This window comes from Nyctibius grandis, chromosome 5, assembly GCF_013368605.1.
Source record: "Nyctibius grandis isolate bNycGra1 chromosome 5, bNycGra1.pri, whole genome shotgun sequence".
Classification (NCBI taxonomy): Eukaryota; Metazoa; Chordata; class Aves; order Nyctibiiformes; family Nyctibiidae; genus Nyctibius; species Nyctibius grandis.
Genome location: NC_090662.1, coordinates 24,300,286 through 24,322,020, shown reverse-complemented (window position 1 = coordinate 24,322,020; position 21,735 = coordinate 24,300,286). Strand labels below are relative to the sequence as shown.

Sequence of the window (21,735 nt, the reverse complement as noted above, 5' to 3'; positions counted from 1 at the left end):
TGACTCTGTACAACTGCTCTTACGGACGAAGCGACTGCAGCTTATGCCTCGCAGCCCATCACGACTATAAATGTGTCTGGTGTGAAGAAGAGGGCAAGCCCAGCAAGTGCGTTTATGAAAAACTCTGTCACGCTCCTCCCACCGACACATGTCCTCATCCAGAAATCACTCGTGTAAGATCGCTTTTTTCTCTCCCTACCAGTGCATTATTTTTCAGGAGAAAGCATCCAAGCAAGCTCATACTGAAAGGCAGCTTTTTTTCTTAGAGTGTTAAGTAAGCCTCTGAAATAGCTGCAAGGAAATAATACCAGTAGTGATGTGTGCGAGAGATTTGTAAAGACTCAAAATAAGAGACTGAATGGAGTCTTTGAGAATCCTTGTTTTTCAAGCCTTGTCCTCACTGTGCTAGAAGCCCAGCTAGCAGTGTATGCTTAAACATGGCACTTCATTCTTGAGAATTGGCATGGATTTTTTTCTCTCCTGAAGTCCTTTCTACCTGAAATAAGTATATAAGAGAGGTTCACCATGCTTGGAACTGCAAGCACTTAGCAGGCTCATTAACAGACTTCAAACTACACTTTTAAATAGTATTTAATAGGGAAGCAGGTGGTTTCTGCATCACAGTTTGTTTTCCAGATGTCAATGATATTTTCCAGTCCACACTGGGATGAAACCTAAGGCCATAGAAGTTGAATGTAAGAAGTCAAAGAGGCCAAACGTGCACCCCTGACTTACTGAGCAGTAGTCCTGCAGTGGGAGCATTCATCCAGGGCGAGGGAAGACTGTTGTCCACCTTGGTGGACCAGTAGCCAAAGCAAGAAGTGATAAATCCTTGTCCTTTTCAGCAGCAAGCCAAATGCTGGTTTTCTGAGCATAACTGTTGAGAAAAGAGTGATATGTACTTCCACTGGGCAAATCTAAATTGCTGCAACAGTGGTATCCGTACTTTGAAACTCAGACACAGTGTTTGATGAGGATATATCCCAAGCCATAACAAAGTGTGGTAACTGTATGACAGAGGTTGAGAGTCGTAACAGGGAGGTTTCACTCAAATAAGATAGAACTGTTTAATACTGAAACTTGTGGCTCAAACTGGTAGAGACGCTGAATCTCCTGAGGGTGCACAGTTAGAAGTGCAGTGGGGGTACAGGCAGACCAGCAGCACACTGGATGAGGTTGGCCATGGTGGTGCATCTAAGAAGAAATAGCAGGTAAACAGTTGAAGTCTGCCAAGGAAGGCAAGTACCCTGAAATTTCGACAAAGTGTAGAGAAGAATACTTGTGTGATAGCTGTGCCCAGATAAAGATGATTTGAGTGGCAAGGAAAAGGAAAATTAAGAAAAATGAAAGTGTTTTCACCCAGGATACTGTTTGTACGTTATGATGGATTAAATACTAAATTATTAGTTTTTTCAAAGCTTTTGTTAGTTTCAGATTTGAACAAAATATTTGGAAACATCTACACAAACAGTTGAGTCATTTTTCAGCTAGTTTATTTATGCTTGAGTGCAAAGGGGTGACCAGCAGGCAAAAGTTTTAGAAGTTGAACCAGTGGGAAAACAGAGCAACTGATTCTGGTGCTGGGCTGGGCTGCCGGCAGCAGCAGCCTTGTGTCTGTGCTCAGACTTGCTTCAATCTAAGAAACTCAGCAGACATTGAAGTCCAGAGTTTCAAAAGCTGTATTTGTTTGGCTTCCAATTAGTGCATTTGGGACTGCAGCCTCCCTCTTCTTGATGATAAATTTGCAGCCCTCCAAAGGTGAACACCTGAAAAGGTCTTGCTGGAGGTGCTCCATATATTACATAGCAAAGCAGGTTAGTCTCACAAGAAATACTCAGAATTCAAGTGCCTAATCAGGCCGTATTTCAACCTGAGAAGTGCACTGTGACTGCAGGATTTTCTCAGTCATCATTTTAATTGTGAATTATTTAATTAGCATCAGCCCATGTACTGCAGCATCCTACCATTTGATGCAGTAAGGAAGACCAAGGGGCTAGAGGAACTTTTGAAGACACAATGTGGGGCGGCACTGTGTGTTAGGAAGGTGCACTCTTCTGACATGAACCTAAAGGGAGAAAATCATGGCAAAAAAGGCTGGAAAAGCCCATGGAATGATTGTGAGATGAACCCGATCCATTTGCTTTTCAAAATCACAGTGCTTGAGTGGAGGAAGCAAACTTAAAACATAATAAACACCAGGCAAGAGTTTTGTAGATAACATCTGCCACAAGAGACACGAAATCAGCAGCTGATGAATACTGGTTCTGAGGTACCAAGTAATTAATTAACATTTAAAAGTTACATAGCATGTTTTTATGGGGGTCCTACAAGAAATATCTTTTTCCGTTCAAGTACGGGTAAGTCAAAGTAGCTTTAAGTATCATGGAAGAGCAACATGGTCACTGCAGTATTTAATTTTGCCTTTTTTTTTTTTACTTTCCCTCATACAAACACAGATTGAGCCAAAAACTGGACCACTAAGTGGTGGAATTCTTTTGACCATAATGGGATCTAATTTGGGAATAAAAGCAGAAGATGTAAAAGATATAACGGTGGCAGACAAGGAATGTCTTTTCAAAGAGGAATTCTACTCTGTTTCCACAAGGTAATTGTTGGGTATTTTTCACAAGATTTTAGGAAAAAAAAGAACTTCTGTGCATTTTCAGGAGAAGATTATCTTCCTGTGGTTATAAAAGATTATCAATAGAAGAAAGAACTAGTGCAATATACCTGCAATATTTCATAGTAACATGTCTGAGTCTTTATTTAAAATTGTTACAGATTCTAATACAGCAACAATTTACGATAGCGTACTACCCTCCTGCTTCCGATTGATTGAATTTTTTTCCTTACTTGTTTGAAAAGCTTTCATAAACTATTACTGCAGATGTCTCAAGACTTTATTTGTTTTTAAAGTAAAGGCATCATAGGTGTGCATCTAGTCATTAAAATCTTCGCTAGATCTGAACCACAGTGCAGCCAAGCATACAAGATTTATGGGAAAGTAGGCAAAGCAAGAGGAAGCTTAAATCTTTTTGGTTTAGTTCAGCCACAAAGTTTTTTTCCTGGGGGCAGGGAGGGAGCCTGGAGTTTTGGTTTAGCTTTAGAGGACTAAGTTTCATCACAGAGCCAACAAGTCCGTGGATGTTGAATTGCCTAAGCAGGTTGGTAGATGTTTTGTGGATTACTTGTCACACTCTTAAGCAGTGCCAAAAATGAAAACAAGGTGCCTAAATTCTTCTAGGTGTCTAGGTGCTTATTACAGATTATATCAACATCTAATTTCAAGAGGGAAATACCCTTTTGATATTAGCTGATAAAAAGCATAGCATGAAGGTTCAGTAGTAATATTAAGAGTAATGATGTATTTTAAGCACTGTGATTTTTCTTTCGTTCACTTTTGATATTTAAAGCTTGAAATTGAAACCTTGGCTTTCTTTACCTTCAGTTAATTTGAAGTGTAATACAGTAACTTTTTGCTGTTTCTGTGGCGTGCTTTGAAAAGGGATTTTGAGGATACCTAAGTGATTTTTGTAGCTTTTGAAAAATGTTTAGCTTTAGTCAGTTTGTGGATCAGGCTTCCATTGCCATCATTCGTGTGTTTACATGTATATCACCATCCACAAAATTCCCAACTCTTGTACAGTCATCTTTTCCCATTCCCTATTTTCAGTGTTTGCAAAAGCTGCACTGAATCGCAGCATAGCCTTACAAGAATTTCCCCAGCCTCTTGGCTTTTTCTAAAGCTTTTTGGTATTTTTAAATACATGGAAAGGAGCCAGAACTCAGATAACTGGTTCCTTGTATCATAGCAACATTACTGGTTTCCTAAGTTCTGCCAGTGTGGTAATGGGTGAGAACAAATGCAACTTGCATAATGTCATTTATCAACAAATTAGGGGCTTTTGAAGGATGTTCTGCATTAGGGAAGCCTTGAAAAAGAAGTTATTCAAAATCTCCAAATAGGTATCTATAATTTTCTGTCTTTATCTTCCTCCACTCTTTTGTTCTATTATTACCTTCTTTTATTTAATTTAATAAAAAGAAAAAATAAGTGCCTAGTCTTGCTCCCCTATCCTTTTGCAGTAAAAAGCTAGTCATTTTTGGGAGACAGTTGCTCCCATGGGCAGAAGAGCGACGAGATTTAAGGCACTTAAGGCCGCTTTCTGCCTCTGCGGTGATTTAATTGTTGGCCTTCAAGAAGTCGTGTTCTCATTCTTTGTAGTTTCCATTTGTAACATGGGGGAAGGGAGGCAATGCCAGCACTGAGGAGGGGAGGGAGCTTTTCTCAATTAAGATCCCTGCTAAGCACACTACGGCATTTCCCCCTCACACACACCCCGGCCCCGGCCCCCGACTGCTTTCCCTAGCTTGACATATGGTAGAAATTCCTCCAAAGGCACCGTTTCCTGTTTCTGCCTGACAAGAAGATACAACTTCCAAGAATACAGTAGAGAGATGATGAGGAACAGACTCAAGCAGCCGCACACATGCCAGGACATGCAAGAATTTAGAGAATTTTGTCCATTTGCCAGTACCCAGGCAGAAAAGTCTGGAGTGATCTGCAGAGGGACTTGACAATCCTTTTATTATAAGTCCCAATTTAAGTACATTATACCCAGTAATTTGGGGTTGTTAGGGTTTTTCTATTTGAGGGGGGTTTTTTAAGCAGTTTTGCACTGCTTAAGGAAGAATGGCAATAACCCCAGAGGGAAAGAGCGAAGGAAGTGAGCAGTGATGCTTAGGGTGTGTCCTATACAAAACTGTCTGCCTGTACAGGCTGCAAACACTGTATACCTCCTTATCTAACTGTATTATCGCTCTCCATTAAGCGTTTGTCCCAGTTTTCAAATGTGTCAAACCCTTATTGCATTTTCATGCCTGTACTCTGTGGATCACCTGTTCCAAATAAAAATTTAAACATCCGTGCTGCTACTCAGCAGCTGTGTTAGTTAAGGCAGTGTTTTCTCGGCCAGTGTTCCTTGACCTCTGTTTTTGCGTGGGTTATCTGAGGATTTATTTTCAGAGAACACTAATTCGAAAGGGATTTTGATCGTAGTGAAAACACAGTAGTTTATAGCTGAAAGATAGCAGGATGCACAACAAAAGCATCAGCAGCTAAAACACACACAGTTATAAGATAACTGACAGTCTGATTCTTACATCAAGGAGGGCAGGGGGTGTTCTTGTTTTTTTTTAACATCACTAGGTCCAGTGAAAACCTTGTGTAGGGTTGAAGAGGTTAATCTCTGACTTCTGAGCTGAATTTGAGTCTTCTGTAGAAGACACCTCTACTAACTTACTTCTAAGTAGTTGCTGTGTACAGTGCTCAGGTTTCAGTTTTACCTACCTTTAGATAGAAGATTAAACTATTCTTGGGTGGTTTTACTGGGAATCTGAGGCAGCATTCAAGTACCTGGTGTAGGATAAAGCAAAGCATTGGTATGCTCACATACATTGCATTGGTATTTCAGCTGTTACTTCTAACAGATAAACTTACATTCTTTCTTGTTAGGATTGTATGTCAAGTTGGACCAATGAATGAAGCAAAACAAGGTCAAATTGAAGTTAACATCAACGGAAAATTAGGTAAATCACCAAGTGAAGTGCTGTTTACATACCAGGTAAGTGCATTTTTTTCAGAGACCTGTTTTATACCTTGTGCATGACTTTAAGTTAGAAGTTTACCTGTGAAGTACAGTGTCGCTTGTGTTTGCCTTACAAACTTTGTTTCATCAATAGCACTGTCATTCAAGTATGTTAGAAACCACTTCACTCAAGCATTTCTTTATACAAAGAGTGTACCAAAACTCTATTCTGATCAATAGATCTAGAGTCTCAAAATAGGATGATGTCGTTTGCAATCCAAGTTAAAAAGATGTGGTAGAAAAGAAACTGTAATAAACTTATTCAGTAGTGACACAGTATCTCATAAGTGTCACTGCTGAATATAAAAAAATCAGCACTGCAAAACATTAGGTATTCTTTAGTCGCACAGTTGGTGCACTATTTTAATCACTGTGTTTAGTCTAGCCAATGTTCTCAATTACAAGAATGGATGCAGAGCAGCTGAAGAATAAGTAATGAAGGTACATTAATCTTTTAATAATTTATTTCATTCAAAAATACAGCATGCAGAGCCACAGACAGCGTGATGTGTGTTCATATTACACATGTGCTTTGTTTTCAGTGTCACTATGAAGGAGAATTTAGTTTGTGTCTTAATTGCTTTACCCTAAATGTGGCCCTAGGTTATAGCTGGTCTAGCCTGTGGTTTTAGCAGCAAGTAGCTTTATCTGTATCTATGAAGTCTTCAAAATTTGTAAGAGCCTGTGACAGTTGAGAGGTTTAAGTAATCTCTGTCCTCATATTGATACTTAAAATTACACCTATAAACTGTAAATCTATAAAACATAAGGGTGGGTTAGACTTTTATCTTCTCCCTTATTTAAACTTCTGTCTCATTAGTTCTTGGTATCTTGTGAGAAGGAAAGGAGTCGGCAGTAAGAGGTGGAATAAGTCAAGAATGACATTCAACTGAGAAGAGGATATTCTTGTTTTCATAAAACAGGCTAGAAGTGGTTTTTCCATAATTTCTAAGCAAATACCTCCTCTTCCTGGTGATATTTCTGCAAAAACACCCTTTTTGCTTGAAAAAGCCCTCTGTTCCTTTGTGGGAATGTAGGTTATAATTAAGTTTTTTTTTGTCGATCTCATTCATCTTAACCAGAGAAGAACATAATCTCCCATGTTTATGTGTTTGTGGTCTCTAGGACAGAGACTGTGACAGTAAAATCTACGTGAGATTTTGACATGGACTCATTGTGTGGGGTATGTTTTACACCAGTTCTCCTATGCTTCTCCTGTGTATAAAGATTCTCCCATGGTTTGCATGAAAACCACATGAAGAACTATGGAGTGTGGTGAAATGTAATCTGAAGCCCCCATGTAGGCTTCGAAGCCTGTTTGAGAACTTGTTCTGGTGTGATTCCCTGCTCAGCCCAACTGCTTCTGGCTGGTTAAGGGGAAGATTCTTGATCGCCCGTCAGTGAGGCATGAGGAGAAGCCGCTGTGCACAGGCATCATCCAGGTGGAGGCTTTCCTGCAAGTCCAAGACTTCCTCTGGGCTGATCTCTGCCTGCATTGAGGTTACTGAAATAGCAGATACCTAAGCTCACGGCTGATAAAGAGCATTTTTATTTAATGCAAAAATCTTTCCATGGGGACTCTATTTACAAAATGCAAAGCAATGGCAAGTAATACAGTTCGTGCCTTAAAACTGGTGAAATTGGTTTCCAGTTTCATTTCTCTTTGTTTCACAAGAAAATGAAGCCAACTGCGGACTGCAGTAGCATTATAGTCAGTACAGGGGCGTCGCGTTCATACGCACCTCTACAAGTGTGACATGAGCACTTTTGACGTGACAACAGACGATCAGAGCAGACAATCGCGTCAGTTGATGTTGTCTTAAAAGCTACAATCTTGTTTCACTGCTGTTTTCAGGCAGTTCTTTGGTGACTTCTTTCAGCAGACATGCAAAATCTGTGCTTTGTTTAAAACGACTTCTATTCAGTATTTACAAAGGAAAGAAAAAACTCTTCTTTCCAAGAGCCTTCCTGAAATAAATTTTCTATTATGTATTTCCCCCTTTCTTTGGCACATTGTCTGGCTACGCTTCTCCTGGTCATTATCACTATTTTTACTGTGTGCTCTGATCACCGAAAGCACAATAGCTTCAGCTTTAGCAGTGACCACTCTAAATGCGGTGTGTGGCAACACAGGGCAGAAATGCACAAGCAGCACACAAGGAGACAATGCAGCTGCTTACATGTGACTAGTGTCTACCACCAAAAGCACATAGTCAGTTATCAAGTAAATTGGATATAAGGAAGATTTTTTTTATTATGATGATGGTGAGACACTGGAACAGGTTGCCCAGAGAAGTTGTGGCTGCCCCATCACTGAAAGTGTTCAGGGTCAGGTTGGATGGGGCTTTGAGCAGCCTGATCTAATGAAAGTTGCCCCTGCCCATGGCAGGGGTTTGGACTAGATGATCTTTGAAGGCCCCCTCTAATGCAAACCATTCCGTGATTTTATGAGTACTACTATATTTGGCTCTTGTTGATACTTGGTCTGAACAATGAGATGCGTTTTTAAAGCTGGATTGATGAGGATCAATAGTCAGCACAACTGAGGCTCAGACTCGTGCTTCTGCCTCATCTGCCAGCACAGCACATTTCTGAGCCAAGGAACGTGTGAGACCTCCATTAAATGGGTCAAAACTCCAGTTACAAGGGAAGCCATGGTTTCAACTTAAAATAATTTCTGAACTAAAATGCCTTGGTCCACAAGAGTCTGTGCTGTGCAGTAAACACCTCATCTATATTTGCTGCATAACAGGGGAAGAAAGCTCCATTTCTCCCTACTCATCTCAATTTCTCCGTCCCACCTGAGTGCTGTTCAAGTGCAGCCATTCCAGTGAAATTAAATTCTGGTAACCCAGTCCTCCTCTACTGACATTTCTGTTGTTTCACTATAAGCAGGATCAGGCAATTGCCATTCTCCTTTTTAGTGAAATAGAAATTATAATAGAAATTTTAATACCCAGCTATGCAGTACATCAGGAGCACTGACAGCTTGCCCAGTCTCTAAGCAGGCAGAGCAGTAACACGGCTAAAGGCCAGTCCTGCTTTTTCGTTAGTTGTTAGCTTTATCTGACTTGCTTGTTACTATGACAGTGAGAAGCAGTAGCAAAGGAAGGAGTTAAGCTTTTCCTAGGTGTGTGGCCCAGATTTGCTGATCTCATACAAGCGTGATTCCTCTCTCAGAATACCTCGTCTTCAGACTCGAGCCACCAGAACAAGAGCTTGCAGCTGGTTCTGGGGTCTCCAGCATCTGTTTGCAAGAGCAATTCTGTGAGTTTTAGGCTGTGCAGGTTAAAAGACTATATGGTTTCAGAAAGCTCAAATAAATGTAAGATGGTGAAATTAGAGGTAGAACTTTGCAAAAGTGCAAGACATTTCTGAGGTGCTGAAGGTAGTTTAGGGACTGGCTTGTAAATAATGACTTTTGGTAAATCAGGAAGTCTATTTACCTAAACAAGATGAGATGAATAACCAAAAAGAGGAAGAAGGGAGGACAAATTAGAGTCTGATCTGCAAACAAACATGAACATGACTATTCACTATACTGGAAGTTTACATGTGAACCTGAACAGCACAGTTATATTTAACAAGGTGCACTCTTTCACCTTAATCTACTCCCAATTTGGCAGTTTCCTCTTACCTTCATCCATCCTCTGCTTTCGTTCTTGATGTTTGAAGCAATTGCTCTGGGAGCTCTCACCAGTGCAGTGCCATTAGTGCCACAAGGCTTTTGTGGAGGATTTTAGCTCACTCCTTGATTTTTCTCCCCTAGTCTTTACCTCAACACAGGCATTTTACACTGTAATTGGGGGGTTTGGGTGGGTTTTTGCGGGGGGGTATTACATGCTTGTTGCCATTATGATTGATGCTGATAAACCATACATCCACAGCAGCCTGGAATTGCTTCCAAAGGATCTTATTTTATTCTTGAGTCCTGGAGCACATCTCCTTTGTGTGTTAGCCTGCATAGGGGCCAGGAGAACTCCTGGGTAGCTGAGAGTTTTAGCGAAGTTGGCCCTTCCTCATGTGGATATTATTAGACTTAATTCCCTGTCATCTGAGCTATGCACTTAAATACATGTCCCACCATCCAGTGCTCGTGGTTCTGCTTGAAAGCTGCCAGTGAACTCTGGCTGTATGGTAATACAGACTTTCCAGTCATGCATGCTTCCATTTCTCCATCAAACCTATCAGCAAGGCTCTGTGGTCTTTTCAGAAAATCATGTGATGTCTGCCTCACGATAAAAAAGATGCTGCGTGCAGTCCAAAAAAATTAGTTGTTTAAAATACCAGCCCTTTGCATAAGCATCTCATCCCCAGAAGACAGCACACAACGTGCATTGCCAGGCAAATGCTCTGCCTGGGCACCTGGAGTGGCTGGAAGCGTTTGATCACCTCACGTGGTGTGAGGTTTGGACAAAGCAGCCCCAGAAAGGCAGGACTCAGCTCACTTCTCTGCTGTTGCAGAAATAACTGGGGAACTGAAGCCTGGCTTGTGTTGTGGATGCTGTGACGAGATGAGCTGGTGGGTCAGGTCAGCCACTGTGGTGAACACCAGGCTGCCAAGAGTGCGCAATGGAAATTCTCCGGTTGAATATCCTGTGAGTGGGTGGCTTGTCTGAAGAAACAAGAAGCAGGCTCCCCTGAGTCTGAGAAAGGAGGGAAGTGGAGGGGGAAAGAGCAGTTCTAATGACTTGTGTGCCCCATTCAGAAGCTTAATTTAGCTCCTGCGGTTACCTTTATAGTCCATGAAATGACATTTTGACCTCCAAGAAGGTGACCAGTGTCTACAGCACTTCATGGGCTATGCCCTTAATGCCTTTAATTTTTGTGTGTGTTATATGCAAAGGTTGGCAGAATACTTTGGCTTTCAGTGTGGGGCAGGTAATTTTGATAACAAATTAATTGTTTTACAGACCTTCTTCAAGAGCCAGAACTTATTGCAGCTGGGACCAGGGTGAGGAAAGGGAAAAGTTACTTGTGGAGGAAAAGATGGATGAAATAAATGCAGAGCAATAATGTGCTCTGTACATTTGTGAAAATCTTATCCATATGTGTATGCACTGTCATCAGGTCCTCGACACAGCATCCGTGTGCTCTGTTTGTGTGGAAGCACAAGAGCCCGTTCCTACTTGTGAAGACGTGCGCTTGCATCAAAGGCAAACCCCGAGCCAGAGGTCACTGCCTACAGGAGCTGGCAGAAGGGAGCTTAGGTGGCTTTGCCATTTGCTGCCCATCATGTCCATTTGAACACATCCATCTGTTGCTGGCTTCCCCTTGTGCTGCAGCTGGCATCTCTCACAGCATCATGGGGATATAGTCTGCCACAATCCTCTTTTCCCTCCCCGGTTGTCTCTCTGCTTGTGGTCTGGCACGGTTGCATTTTCTCCAGCGTCCCCCTCTGAAGCATAGACTTCATGCCAAGGTTTCTTTGCATCTCCGTTAGGCTCCCCTCCTTTGTTGCCTTCCAACTGTTCTTGAATTTCTGTCCCCTCTTGTGATCCACCAGTAGCCTCCTTGGTGGCTGGTTGTTTTTCTTTGATTTTCTGCATTAGTGAAGGATGAAGGGTAACCACTTTTATCTCAGTGGTGTAGTTTTTGGGCTAGAAACTGCCTACCACAGGTGAATGTTATAGTAGGTAGTATCCCTATTTACAGAGTCATGCCCAGGAATATAAAAAGTTGATACTCCACAGGAGTTCACTCCTCTTGTTCTTGAACACTGTGCAAGGGACCAAAAGTGAACTGGCTGGACATGACAGTGTAAACCAGGAAAGCTGTGAAGCAAACAAACCAAGTGAAAAAGAACATGAATCGGCCTGGCAGATCAGATCCCAAATGCAAGTTGGGTGAGTGAAAGAGGCTGGGGGAACGGTTCTCTTTTGCACCTGCATATCTTTAATGGGAAAATTGCAAAGAAGCTGGATTAAAAAAAAAGGCAAGGAGAATAGCAGTAACCCCACTGTTATCCGGGTAAAAGCTGTGCTTTGATTTGACACCAGCAGACCACAGAGATCTAAAATGCTGGGAGATCTCTGAAAGCAGTTTCAGCCTGTAAAAGGTATCTTTTACTAAAGTTATGATCAGAAACCTGAAGAAATAAGAGATCACCTTCCTAACCGTGTAAAAAGACTAACTGCAAGTCATAAAATATTAAAGATTAAAAAGTTCATTCTAGATTAATAAACAGGATGAAGAAATGTGAGAGTTGAAATGCGAATGCTCAGAGGGGCTGCAGTAGCTGTGTAAGAGCAGCAGTGATGTACCTTGCTAATGAGTAAGTTCGCATCTAAATGTGATTATAAGTGGAACAGACATGGAGATAATTTACCCTCTAGCACGCAGAAAGCATGAAACGACAATGAAAAATATATCAGCATTTCTGTGAACAGATTTGTGAGTAGGAGGCAAAGGATACAAACAGAGCAAGCAAAGGAAAGGAGAAAACAGGACACTGGAAACTGGCCTGAGTGTGAGGTCATATACATACTTGGGCCAGTGCAAGCTGGTTTGCCAGTACTTTTTTTTACCGGTATCTCTGTGCTGACGAAGCACAGAGCACCACAGAGGACATACTGTTGCAAGACTATGATATTACTGTGAGGCAAAACCAAAAAAATATAGTTTGTGAAGCTCAGGTTAGTCCCTGATGCAAAGATAAGGCAGTAGCACACAGGAATGTGAATGCCACATAAGGGAATTCATTGGTATGACAAAGAGAATAAATAAATTTGCTGCCAAACAAACTATCACTATTTGAACGTTACGTACCATAGGCAATGTACAAGGACTTAGAAATTGCCATTGTCTTGCTGTTTCAAATTGGAGCAGGTAACCACTGTTTTCAGGTAAACCATATCAATGGGACAGGCACCAACCACAGTCGTAAAACAGAAGAGGTAACCTACTCGTAGCATTATTATCTTTCCAGCAAAGCTGCCTAATAGTTATCAAAGCGCTGGGAAAACTGCTTATCAGTTCAGGAGTGCTAACCCAGTGGTCTGGTACGACGTGGGAAAGTTGAGCTGCAGGTGGACTTTGAGACCTCTAGCTCAACATTATTACACCTCAGTAGGATTTAAGGAAGGTTTGTATGTGAGATACGTAAAACGCTCGTATTTCTCATGACTGACAAGCTACAATGCTTGGACCTACAAGCAAGAAATTCTGTTGAGATCAAATTATTTCTTCAGGATAAACCATGCAGCAGGGAGCAAACTACACGTGTTGACAAGTTGGACTAGATGATCGTTGTAGGTCCCTTCCACCTGAACTATTCTATTCTATTCTAACTAGCATAGCTGTGGGTGTGCATATGTTTTACCCAAACTGCAAATCCACTTCCTACATGACATGAGCATGAAAGCGTAAGGTCGTGGGGAGTCCCAGCGGTGGGAAGTGCCTCCACTGAGAGATGGCTTACCAGACTCAGCAGGAAACAGGCCACTGAACAACTGACAGACGTTGGAACAGGCTTTTTTAAAACTAGGCTATCAAAAAACCCACATAACAAGGTAAGCTGTTATTGCAGAAGAGATTTATGCTCAAACATCAAACTACCTGGAAGACCTGAACAATATTTGACAAAATATGACAAAAGGACAAGTATAGAGCACTGAAACCTGAAAGAACATTCCTCCATTTCAAGCAAAGTAAGAAAAAGACTGACATATATATGAATTATGATTTTCTACACTTTAAGGAATTATAAAACAAGGGTTAAATTAGTGTTTGCAGGGTTGTTTAAATTTTACTGTGTCCATGAGAAATGAAGTATTGCCAGGCCCTCACAAGGCCTGACATTTTCCAGAAGAATTATTACAAGGCTACTACAAATTCCGTATAGGACACATAACCAAGTGTTCTGCTTAACATCACAATTGCACTGAGCACTGTGGTGTGATGTTATAGTGGTGCACTGCAATGTTATAGAAAGTGTGACTTCCCCTGCGCACCTTCTGACAGCAAACAAAGATCCCGAGGTGCAGAGGGCTGAAAATGAAAGCGAGGTATTTATTATGACAGCAGGCGGACTTCTGATTCAGAGACTGAAATGAGAAAAGGGCAGAAACAAGGAGAGGAGAATTCCTTGAGGAGATTTCGAAAAGGTGGCATCACTGATCTCCCAGCACTTGAGGTCCTAGGTTTATCAGCGCTGTTTGTAATGGTTGAACATTCAGTATTGCTCGGGGTTGAGTCCAAATTAAAGGGGTTGCCTCTTGGTAAAAGCAGCATTTTTATTATCCCTCAAATGAGGTTTGCAGTGAAGGATTTACCCTTTGCCCCTCATTTTCCTCTGCAAGGAAAAAGAATCTTATGCAGGGATGTGGTGAGCAACGGAGAGCTGTGGGTTAGGTGCAGCTTTGCTAGACTGCATAAGGTAAGACTGCGTAAAATAAGACTAGACCTGGCAGCTTCCAAGGGTCTGAACCTCTCTGTCCCACCAGTGAGTGCCATGTCAGTTGTGGGAAGGGGCTACCTTCTCCTTAGATAACACCATTCTTGTTGAAGGCTTGTACCACCACTGATGGTACTTTTTCAAATTATCTTGGCGTTTAGCAAAATACTGTTCTCCTGCTGGTCCTATCTACCTAATTGCATTTCTGAAAAATGTTTTCTGGTTGAGCATTTTCATGAACCATTTTTTCTTTATTCGTACTCTTAAGAAGATTGCCAGGTGGGCTGACGTAGCTTTGCTCTTTGAGCCATCCATGAATATTTTAGAAGAGCACTAAAACTTGCTAGTAGCACATTGGTTTTGCAGTAAAATGGTTATTAAAATTGTTTAAATTCTTGATAATTTATTTTAACTACTTATTTTTTTCTGGCAGGTCCTTAAGAGGAAGGGAAAGGGGGAAAATGTGAAACAGAAAATAGCAAGTTAAAATTAATCAAATAATTTTCCTGACAGTTTTACAGTAACAAACTGCTACTGTACGATGCTTTGTCTTAGCAGTCATGCTGAAGAATTCCTCTGCACACAGCTTCTCCTTATTAGATCATCTTTATGAGGCGTCCACATTATTTGGTCTCTGGAGAGCTCTTGGTATTTGCAAAATTACTTTAAATACGTTAAATAAGAATACTTTGAATTAAACTATTTTAAAGTAGTCCTTTGAGAAACTGCTGCAAGATCAGCGATTAAAGAGAAAATAAGGGTTAAACCATAAGTATTCCACCTCCTCCTTGGCTGCTGCCTGCCTTCACTCCCAGAGTGGTTCTTGGCCTCGATTTTCCATTCAGCCTGAAGTGAAGCTGAGATGTGCTGACTCCGTGGCGCGGCTGTGCCAGGGATGGGGTGAGGTATGGGTGGTGTGTTCTCCCGTCTGGTGTAGCTGGACTTTAACTTCCAGCAGAGTTGGAGTCTTGCTAAGAAAAAAACAATTTCAGGGGAACACGGAGCAGATAGATAGACACTTGTTTCACTTCCCCATTGCTGCTGTGTTCTTCAGAGATAACTTTGCTATTTGGTTACCTATACATTCCTGTTCATACAGAGGCAATTGTATGCCACCACTAAAAGGTCCACACAGAAAACGGTACTGGATGGTTCTGCTTCAAGTTTGTGGCTCGCTCGATATTTACTAGTTGTTAGCAACAGAGCCAGCTGACGCCCTGCCAAAGTTACCCATCAGATAACCCAGCAGAGCTTTAACAGGGCAATTATTTCACATTTTTGTGGGAAGAAAGGAATACAGCTGTCTAGCAGAAGTTCTTAGCAAGCTTCCTTTCATTTTTTGTGCTGAGGTTACAGAGAACAGTGATGTGTGATGCTTCTGAAACCTTTTCTTGTTCCTTTCCTTCCTAAGTTTCTGCTTAAAGGCTTGGCTTTAAGTGGTTTCTTGTTCCTTTCCTTCCAAAGTCTGTCCTTAGAGGCCAGGTTCAGGGGTAATGGATTTGTCCATGCTTATTCTTTAGTGGTTCTTGGGGTATATTTTCTTCTGAAAGCTATCCCAGGCATGTTATGGAGCTAATCATTGCTGTGGATTTTTACTGCAAATCATACAGTGGTCCAACATGCTTAACAATCTATAGCAATTAAGTTTTAATTTGAAGTCAATAAAATGTATGGTTTTCTGTCCATGTTCTAAGGTTATGCTTAGAGTATTTCATACATTTTTGTAAGCAATTTATTTACTGTGTATTTTATATACAATTTTGATTGTAATTTTTTCAGCAACAAAATTGTGTTACAAAAAAGCATAAATAAGCCTTTCTTGAAGTGCATGTCTAGACCTGTGTTAATTTAAACTTCAAGTGTGATTTTTAAAACTAACCCCCTCAAACTTTTTATTTACCCTCACGTGGCTTATTTCAATTTAGCTGAAATCGGCAAGCAATTAAATCCAAAGAAGAGCGTGCACAGAGAGGGCTGTATAGACCTAAGTGAGAAAGTTTTAGTGAACTCTTATATTGAATCAAGGCTCCTTTTTGCTTAAAAAATGCTGTAAAATTACTTTGAATCACTTCCCTACATAAAATCTTGTAACCTGAGTGATGTATTAAATTAAAACGAAATCAAAGGTTAGCATGTGAGAGCAGTCACATGCTGTGGCAATATGCATCTTGAGGAGTGAAGGGTTTACAAACAGATTTCTCTCAGGGAAGAAAAGCAATTGACACCCAATTAGTGTTAAAGCATATTCCTAAAGCTCAATGACTTGAGAGCAAATTAGAGTTGTCATTGTGGATTTGTGAAGTGAGCTGAACCATGATGCATTCCTTCAGAGGGAAGTTGCTCAGACATAAAAGGGTAAAACAAGCACAGCAAGTACGAGTTCTCACGTTTCTATAATGTCTGTGCTTCAATAGAACAAATTTGTAAAGTAACCATGAGGTCAGTTGGATGCATTTTTACGGATTCCTGCCACTTGTTAGAAACCTGTCGATGGCTCACTGAGCTTTGAACCAAGCTGCGGTACATCAGTCCCCCTCCTCCCTGCCATTCGTGGGCCCTCAGTTTGTTAGCCGTAAGCTGTCACGGAGATGGCAGTCTGTCCCTGAGCAAAACGACACAGAGGAAAGGTTTTTGCTGCATGACTAGTGAGGTGCGGGCTTGTTGCTGTCTCTTTCTGAGCAGGGCTTTTCCTCCTTAGAGTGGGAGATCAGTGCAGTGTGATGGTGTTCAGGGAAACCCTCATCAGCAAGGGAAGTTTTCAGGCTTCTTTGCTCTTAGAATCACATAATTGTTTTGGTTGGAAAGGACCTTTAAGATCATGGAGTCCAACCATTAACCTAACACTACCAAGTCCACCACTAAACAATATCCCTAAGCACCACATTTACTCCTCTTTTAAATACCTCCAGGGATGATGACTCCACTGCTTCCCTGGGCAGCCTGTTCCACTGCTTGATAACCCTTTCAGTGAAGAATTTTTTCCTGATATCCAATCTAAACCTCCCCTGGCACTTGAGGCCATTTCCTCTCATCCTATCACTTGTTACCTGGGAGAAGAGACTAACTCCCTCAGGTTCCTTTATTTGCATACACTTCATTCAGAATGGCCCCAAGCCTGGACTTTATTATCATCCAACCATTTTAGCAAGATTGTGCAAGAGGAGGAGAGCCGATATCATTTACAAATACACGAGACTGGGAAATAAGCTTGTTGCTTATTTGACTCATTTAAGGAAAGCTTGTGTTTGAATATGGATAAAGCACAGTTATACATCAGAAAAGGCATTACCTATTCACAGCCTCCCTAAGCTGTTGATCTGGTACACTTCAGCAAATGCAGGGTCCTTCGTAGCAATGCCCCTGCCGCGTGCTTGGACCTGGCATCCTACCCATGTGCAAGACACACGTGGCAGCTGCCTGCGTGGGACCGCCTTGCTGCCTGCATGGGACCGCCTTGCTGCCTTCGTGGGACCACCTTGCTGCCTGCGTGGGACAGCCTTGCTGCCTACACGCACATCTACCGCCCTGGCGCAAGGGCTGCAGCACGTCTGCAGGCATGGCCAGGCCATGGAGTCGCAGGCAGTGCTCGTCTGGAGCCGGCTGGTCACCCATCTCATGCGGCTTCGGTCATCCTCTTGATTCAGCAGCTTCAGTGTTGTCCTGAATAAGGATGCTTTTCTCACCTGGAAGCAGGGACTACTTAGTGATGAAGTAATTAAATCACACTGTTCATGAAAAGCTCTCACTGTTAATTTACAGTATTTATCATAGCTCCTGGAATACAGTCACGGAAAGAAAGGCTGAATTGAGAACAAAAGGAGGAAACTTATTTGAGAAATGTAAATATCCAACAAATTTCATAACAATTTGAAGCAAGTCTGCTTGTTTCAATTAGTTTTAAGAAATCTGCTCCAAGGTTCTAGGTGCACAAAGAGAAGTTTAGTGTTTTCTGATTTTCTTTCTTTGCAAGCTCATTGCCCAAGAATAGGACAATTTTTGCACAGTTAAGACCCTTGTGAGATAAAGGAAATCTTAATATTCTTTCTGTTTGGTGCCAGTTTCAAAAACCTTGCTCTGTCTCTCCTGTAGCTGACGCAGAACATAGGAAAGGGTAAGGAAAGTGAAGGTAGACTCAGCCATAAGGAAGAGACAAATCTTAAAAGAAGTACGAAAACAGAAATCCAACAGGAAGCTCTCACAAACTTAATGGCAGCTAACTCTACATTTTGTAAATAGGGAATTGAAGTTCATATAAAGCCTTGTAAAATATGGTGTGGAAAAAATGTAAGTGCATTCACATCATCTGCTACTTCTTCCTTCAGCATGAATAATGAAAGATTTTGTTTTATTTTAGAAGAATTGTCCATCATTATTTTGATTCTGTTAATTTTCACGTAGTAATATTAAACTTCTGTTAGCTGTTATACCAATTAATACTGGTGTAAATTTTATTTTCATTTTCTTAATTAGTTTGACCATCTCCTCTTTGCAGGAACCTCACCCTTCTCAAATAAGACCTGAAAGTGGTCCACAGGCAGGTGGAACAACACTTACCATCACTGGTACAAACCTGGCCACTGGTTCCATGAAGGACGTTAAAGTTTCAGTTGGTAGCCAGCCTTGCAATGTGTACGTACCCCGAGTAACTAACAATACAGAGTTGTATCCTAACAAAGCACCAACCTGTTCTGGCCTTTAGAAATTCAACGAATCCATTGTCTATCTCTTCATGACTCATCCCATGCAATGGAGCTCTGCACGTAACGTTCAGACAGAAACTCACTCAGAGGCTCCAGCTGGAAGCAGCAGCTGTAAACAACTGAAGTGGGAGAACTCAAGATATCCAGAGATTTTTCCAGTTTTGGCTTTCTCTGCTTGACTGGCTGTTCTAAACCCACCCATGCTTTCACTCAGCATCTCCTCAGTGGTTGCATATAAAATCTTAATCTTCTAGTGCCCTTTGGCTTGTTCCTCTCACTTCTTTTTCCTTTTATGAATTGCTGCCCTTCTCTTTCCCCAAAAAAAGGAATGACACAAAGTGTGCTGACCTTGCATTGTTCTTGTGTTTGTACACGACTCCTTTTCATATCCTACATCTTTTTTAAAGACCCTAAGTGATCTGAAGAAAGTGTTGTCTCCTCTCGTATCTACTCAGTGCCTAGCAAAAATAGAGACCTGTTTTTGTTGCTTCTGGGGTAAAGCAGTAAAGAATACAAATCACCGTAATGTTAGTAACTGAAGATGTTTCCTCTTCTTTTTCTTCTCCAATCTAGCACTGAATTTGGAGATGAGATCGTTTGCATTACAGGACCTAATAGCAAGGTTGAAGCTGTTCAAGTCACAATGGACTATGGGGGCACAGCAGTTACCGTACCACAGCTATTTTCATACCGTGAGAATCCTACTGTCACCAAGTTCCTGCCAGTAAATAGTTTCAGCAGGTAATGGAGTGTTTGTCATAACTTCATTTACAATTCGGTTAAAATACGTGTAATATGTAATAAACCTATTACATGTAGAACTGTTTGAAATAAAAACTCCTGTACCCTAGCCACGTACACATTTAGATACGTAGAGTTTCTTAACCGCAGCTGATGTTTGAAAGTATTCTGTTTACCTCCAAACTTTAATCCCCACTTCAAAGGGAAATACTGAAACCACAAAAGGTAATGAGCCTCTTTTAAATGAAGGTGTCTCAAAGAAAGAGATCTGGAGCATTTCAGCGTGATGTCAGACAGCATGATCGTTGTGTTACTTACAAATCCTCATCCTATAAGGATAACCTATATAAAAGGTGTCTAATGAAAAGGTTTCTAACAGTTCTTCTATTCAGCTTTTAATAAGTATGCTGGAAACAGAGGAAAGTTATGGCTTGTCATCTCTGTCCCATGAGGAAAAGAAGTATCTTTTCAGGAAATCTAGATCAGAGTTCAGTAATGCTTTTAGAAGGTATGGTGGTACTCACTAACACCCCATCCGGTAGCTGTTCCTTCGGGAAAAAAGCTCACCTAGTACTAATTTTGAAACCAAAGAAATGTATGCCACTCTTATATTTGTAGCAATATGGCAAATCATCTGTATAAAAGTCCTTGTAGCATACATCTGGTTTTGAAAGTCATTCTGTGACTGATACAGGGACAAATTTGTGACCTTGGTTCACGCTGGTCTCTGCTGTTCCCTAATATTCTGGTCTTTCTGCTTAGTGGGGTACAGTTGGCAGAGAGAGATTATGATGTTTCCACTTCCTTTCAGTAAAAAGAAGTGTAACATCGTGACTTTACAAATAGGACATTAAAAATAAAATTGGCTGTGACTTCTCTTGGAGAAATTGGTACCCACCTCCTTGAATATTGAGTAGTCACTTATGTAAAATAGGATTTGTTTTTAATATTTGCTTTTGATTTTTGGTTTGGGTGGTTTTGGAGCCTGGAGGTTTTTTTGGTAGATCAATAGTAATTTACCCCAGGGGATTTAAAAGACTTTTTTTCCCCCCCGTATAAACTGAAGCTTACTCTAATGGATTGCTTTGAGGATTGCTATCCCTCTAAATGCGTGTTACTTTGATGACTTTAATTCCTACTGGCAACTTGCATGCATTCTTCTTCTTATGCGAATGCATTATTTTTTAAACAATGTATTGCAAATGAAAGGGAAGCCAGATCCCTACAGACCTGTGGAAAAGACGCTCTCACCTTTGTCTCTGCATGTGTGGTAAGGTGGGGTGATTTTAACAAAAACATTGGAGAAGCAAAGCACACAAAGATAGGCATCAGTGGAAAGCCACAAATACTGACAAAGCAATTTGTACTTTTTTATTCCGCTGTTTTAAAACACGTTCGAAGTTGACATTGCTGCTTTTAAATGCTGTGGTCATTGATAGCTTTAACAGAAGTCCCTTGTGTAGGATATCTAATTGTCATATAGGCACTACATAGCTGTTTTCAGTGGAAGTAGTAGCAGTGCAGGATAAAGCAGTCTATAGCTGTGGTAGTTTGCCAATGATTTGACTTCCTTTTAATTCTGCCTTTCAGTGGCGGGAGAAATATTACAGTAACTGGAACCGGTTTTGAGCTCATCCAGAGTTTCTCATTGGTGGTATATGCAGAGCGTCCAGAAGCAGGGAAAATGAATCTCAAAAGGGTAATTTTCTTTCTTTTCCACTAAAGGCATCACACTGAATGCATAACATATAATCTGTTAAAAAATACGTTTAAGTTTGCCAACTGGACTTCACTGGGCTTGGAGTGGAATAAAGTTTGAACAGATTTCTGGGTCTGTTCAGGGTTTCTGTGGAAGAAGAGCCTACTCCTACCATCTTGACTTACATTCACTTGCATTTTGCAATTTTCTGCTTTAAAATTATTTTCATTCAATATGAGTAAGGATAGAAGAAGTAAGCCTTGAGTGGTTGAGTGGATGTATTTCAGAATTTGGAAGTGTTTATTTTTTCTTTATCTTTCTCCTTCTTCTCCCTCTGCAAGCTTTAGAGATTTGCCTGAAACAGGACCCAAATCCAGACAATGCTGAGTACTCAGCTTTCCACAGTCAGTGCCTTTTATTTTCTCAGACCTCAATGAACCGAGTCTTCTTTTCTTTCTCACTTCATGCATATTCCAGCTATACCATGTTCACAAAAAGTTGTGAAAAATAACGTTAAAAAAAAAGAACCCTTCTTGCATCTCATGTTAAAAA

At 41.0% G+C, this 21,735-nt stretch overlaps 1 protein-coding gene across 1 annotated transcript in view; it reads left to right on the top strand.

Annotated features, from left to right (window-relative positions):
• Positions 1–21,735, top strand: part of PLXNB2 (plexin B2) — a 261,270-nt gene that overhangs the window by 208,951 nt on the left and 30,584 nt on the right. The window contains 6 exon segments of the mRNA XM_068400929.1: positions 1–173; positions 2,457–2,605; positions 5,516–5,624; positions 18,536–18,672; positions 19,317–19,484; positions 21,075–21,183. Of these exon segments, the coding sequence (XP_068257030.1) occupies positions 1–173; positions 2,457–2,605; positions 5,516–5,624; positions 18,536–18,672; positions 19,317–19,484; positions 21,075–21,183 (845 nt within the window).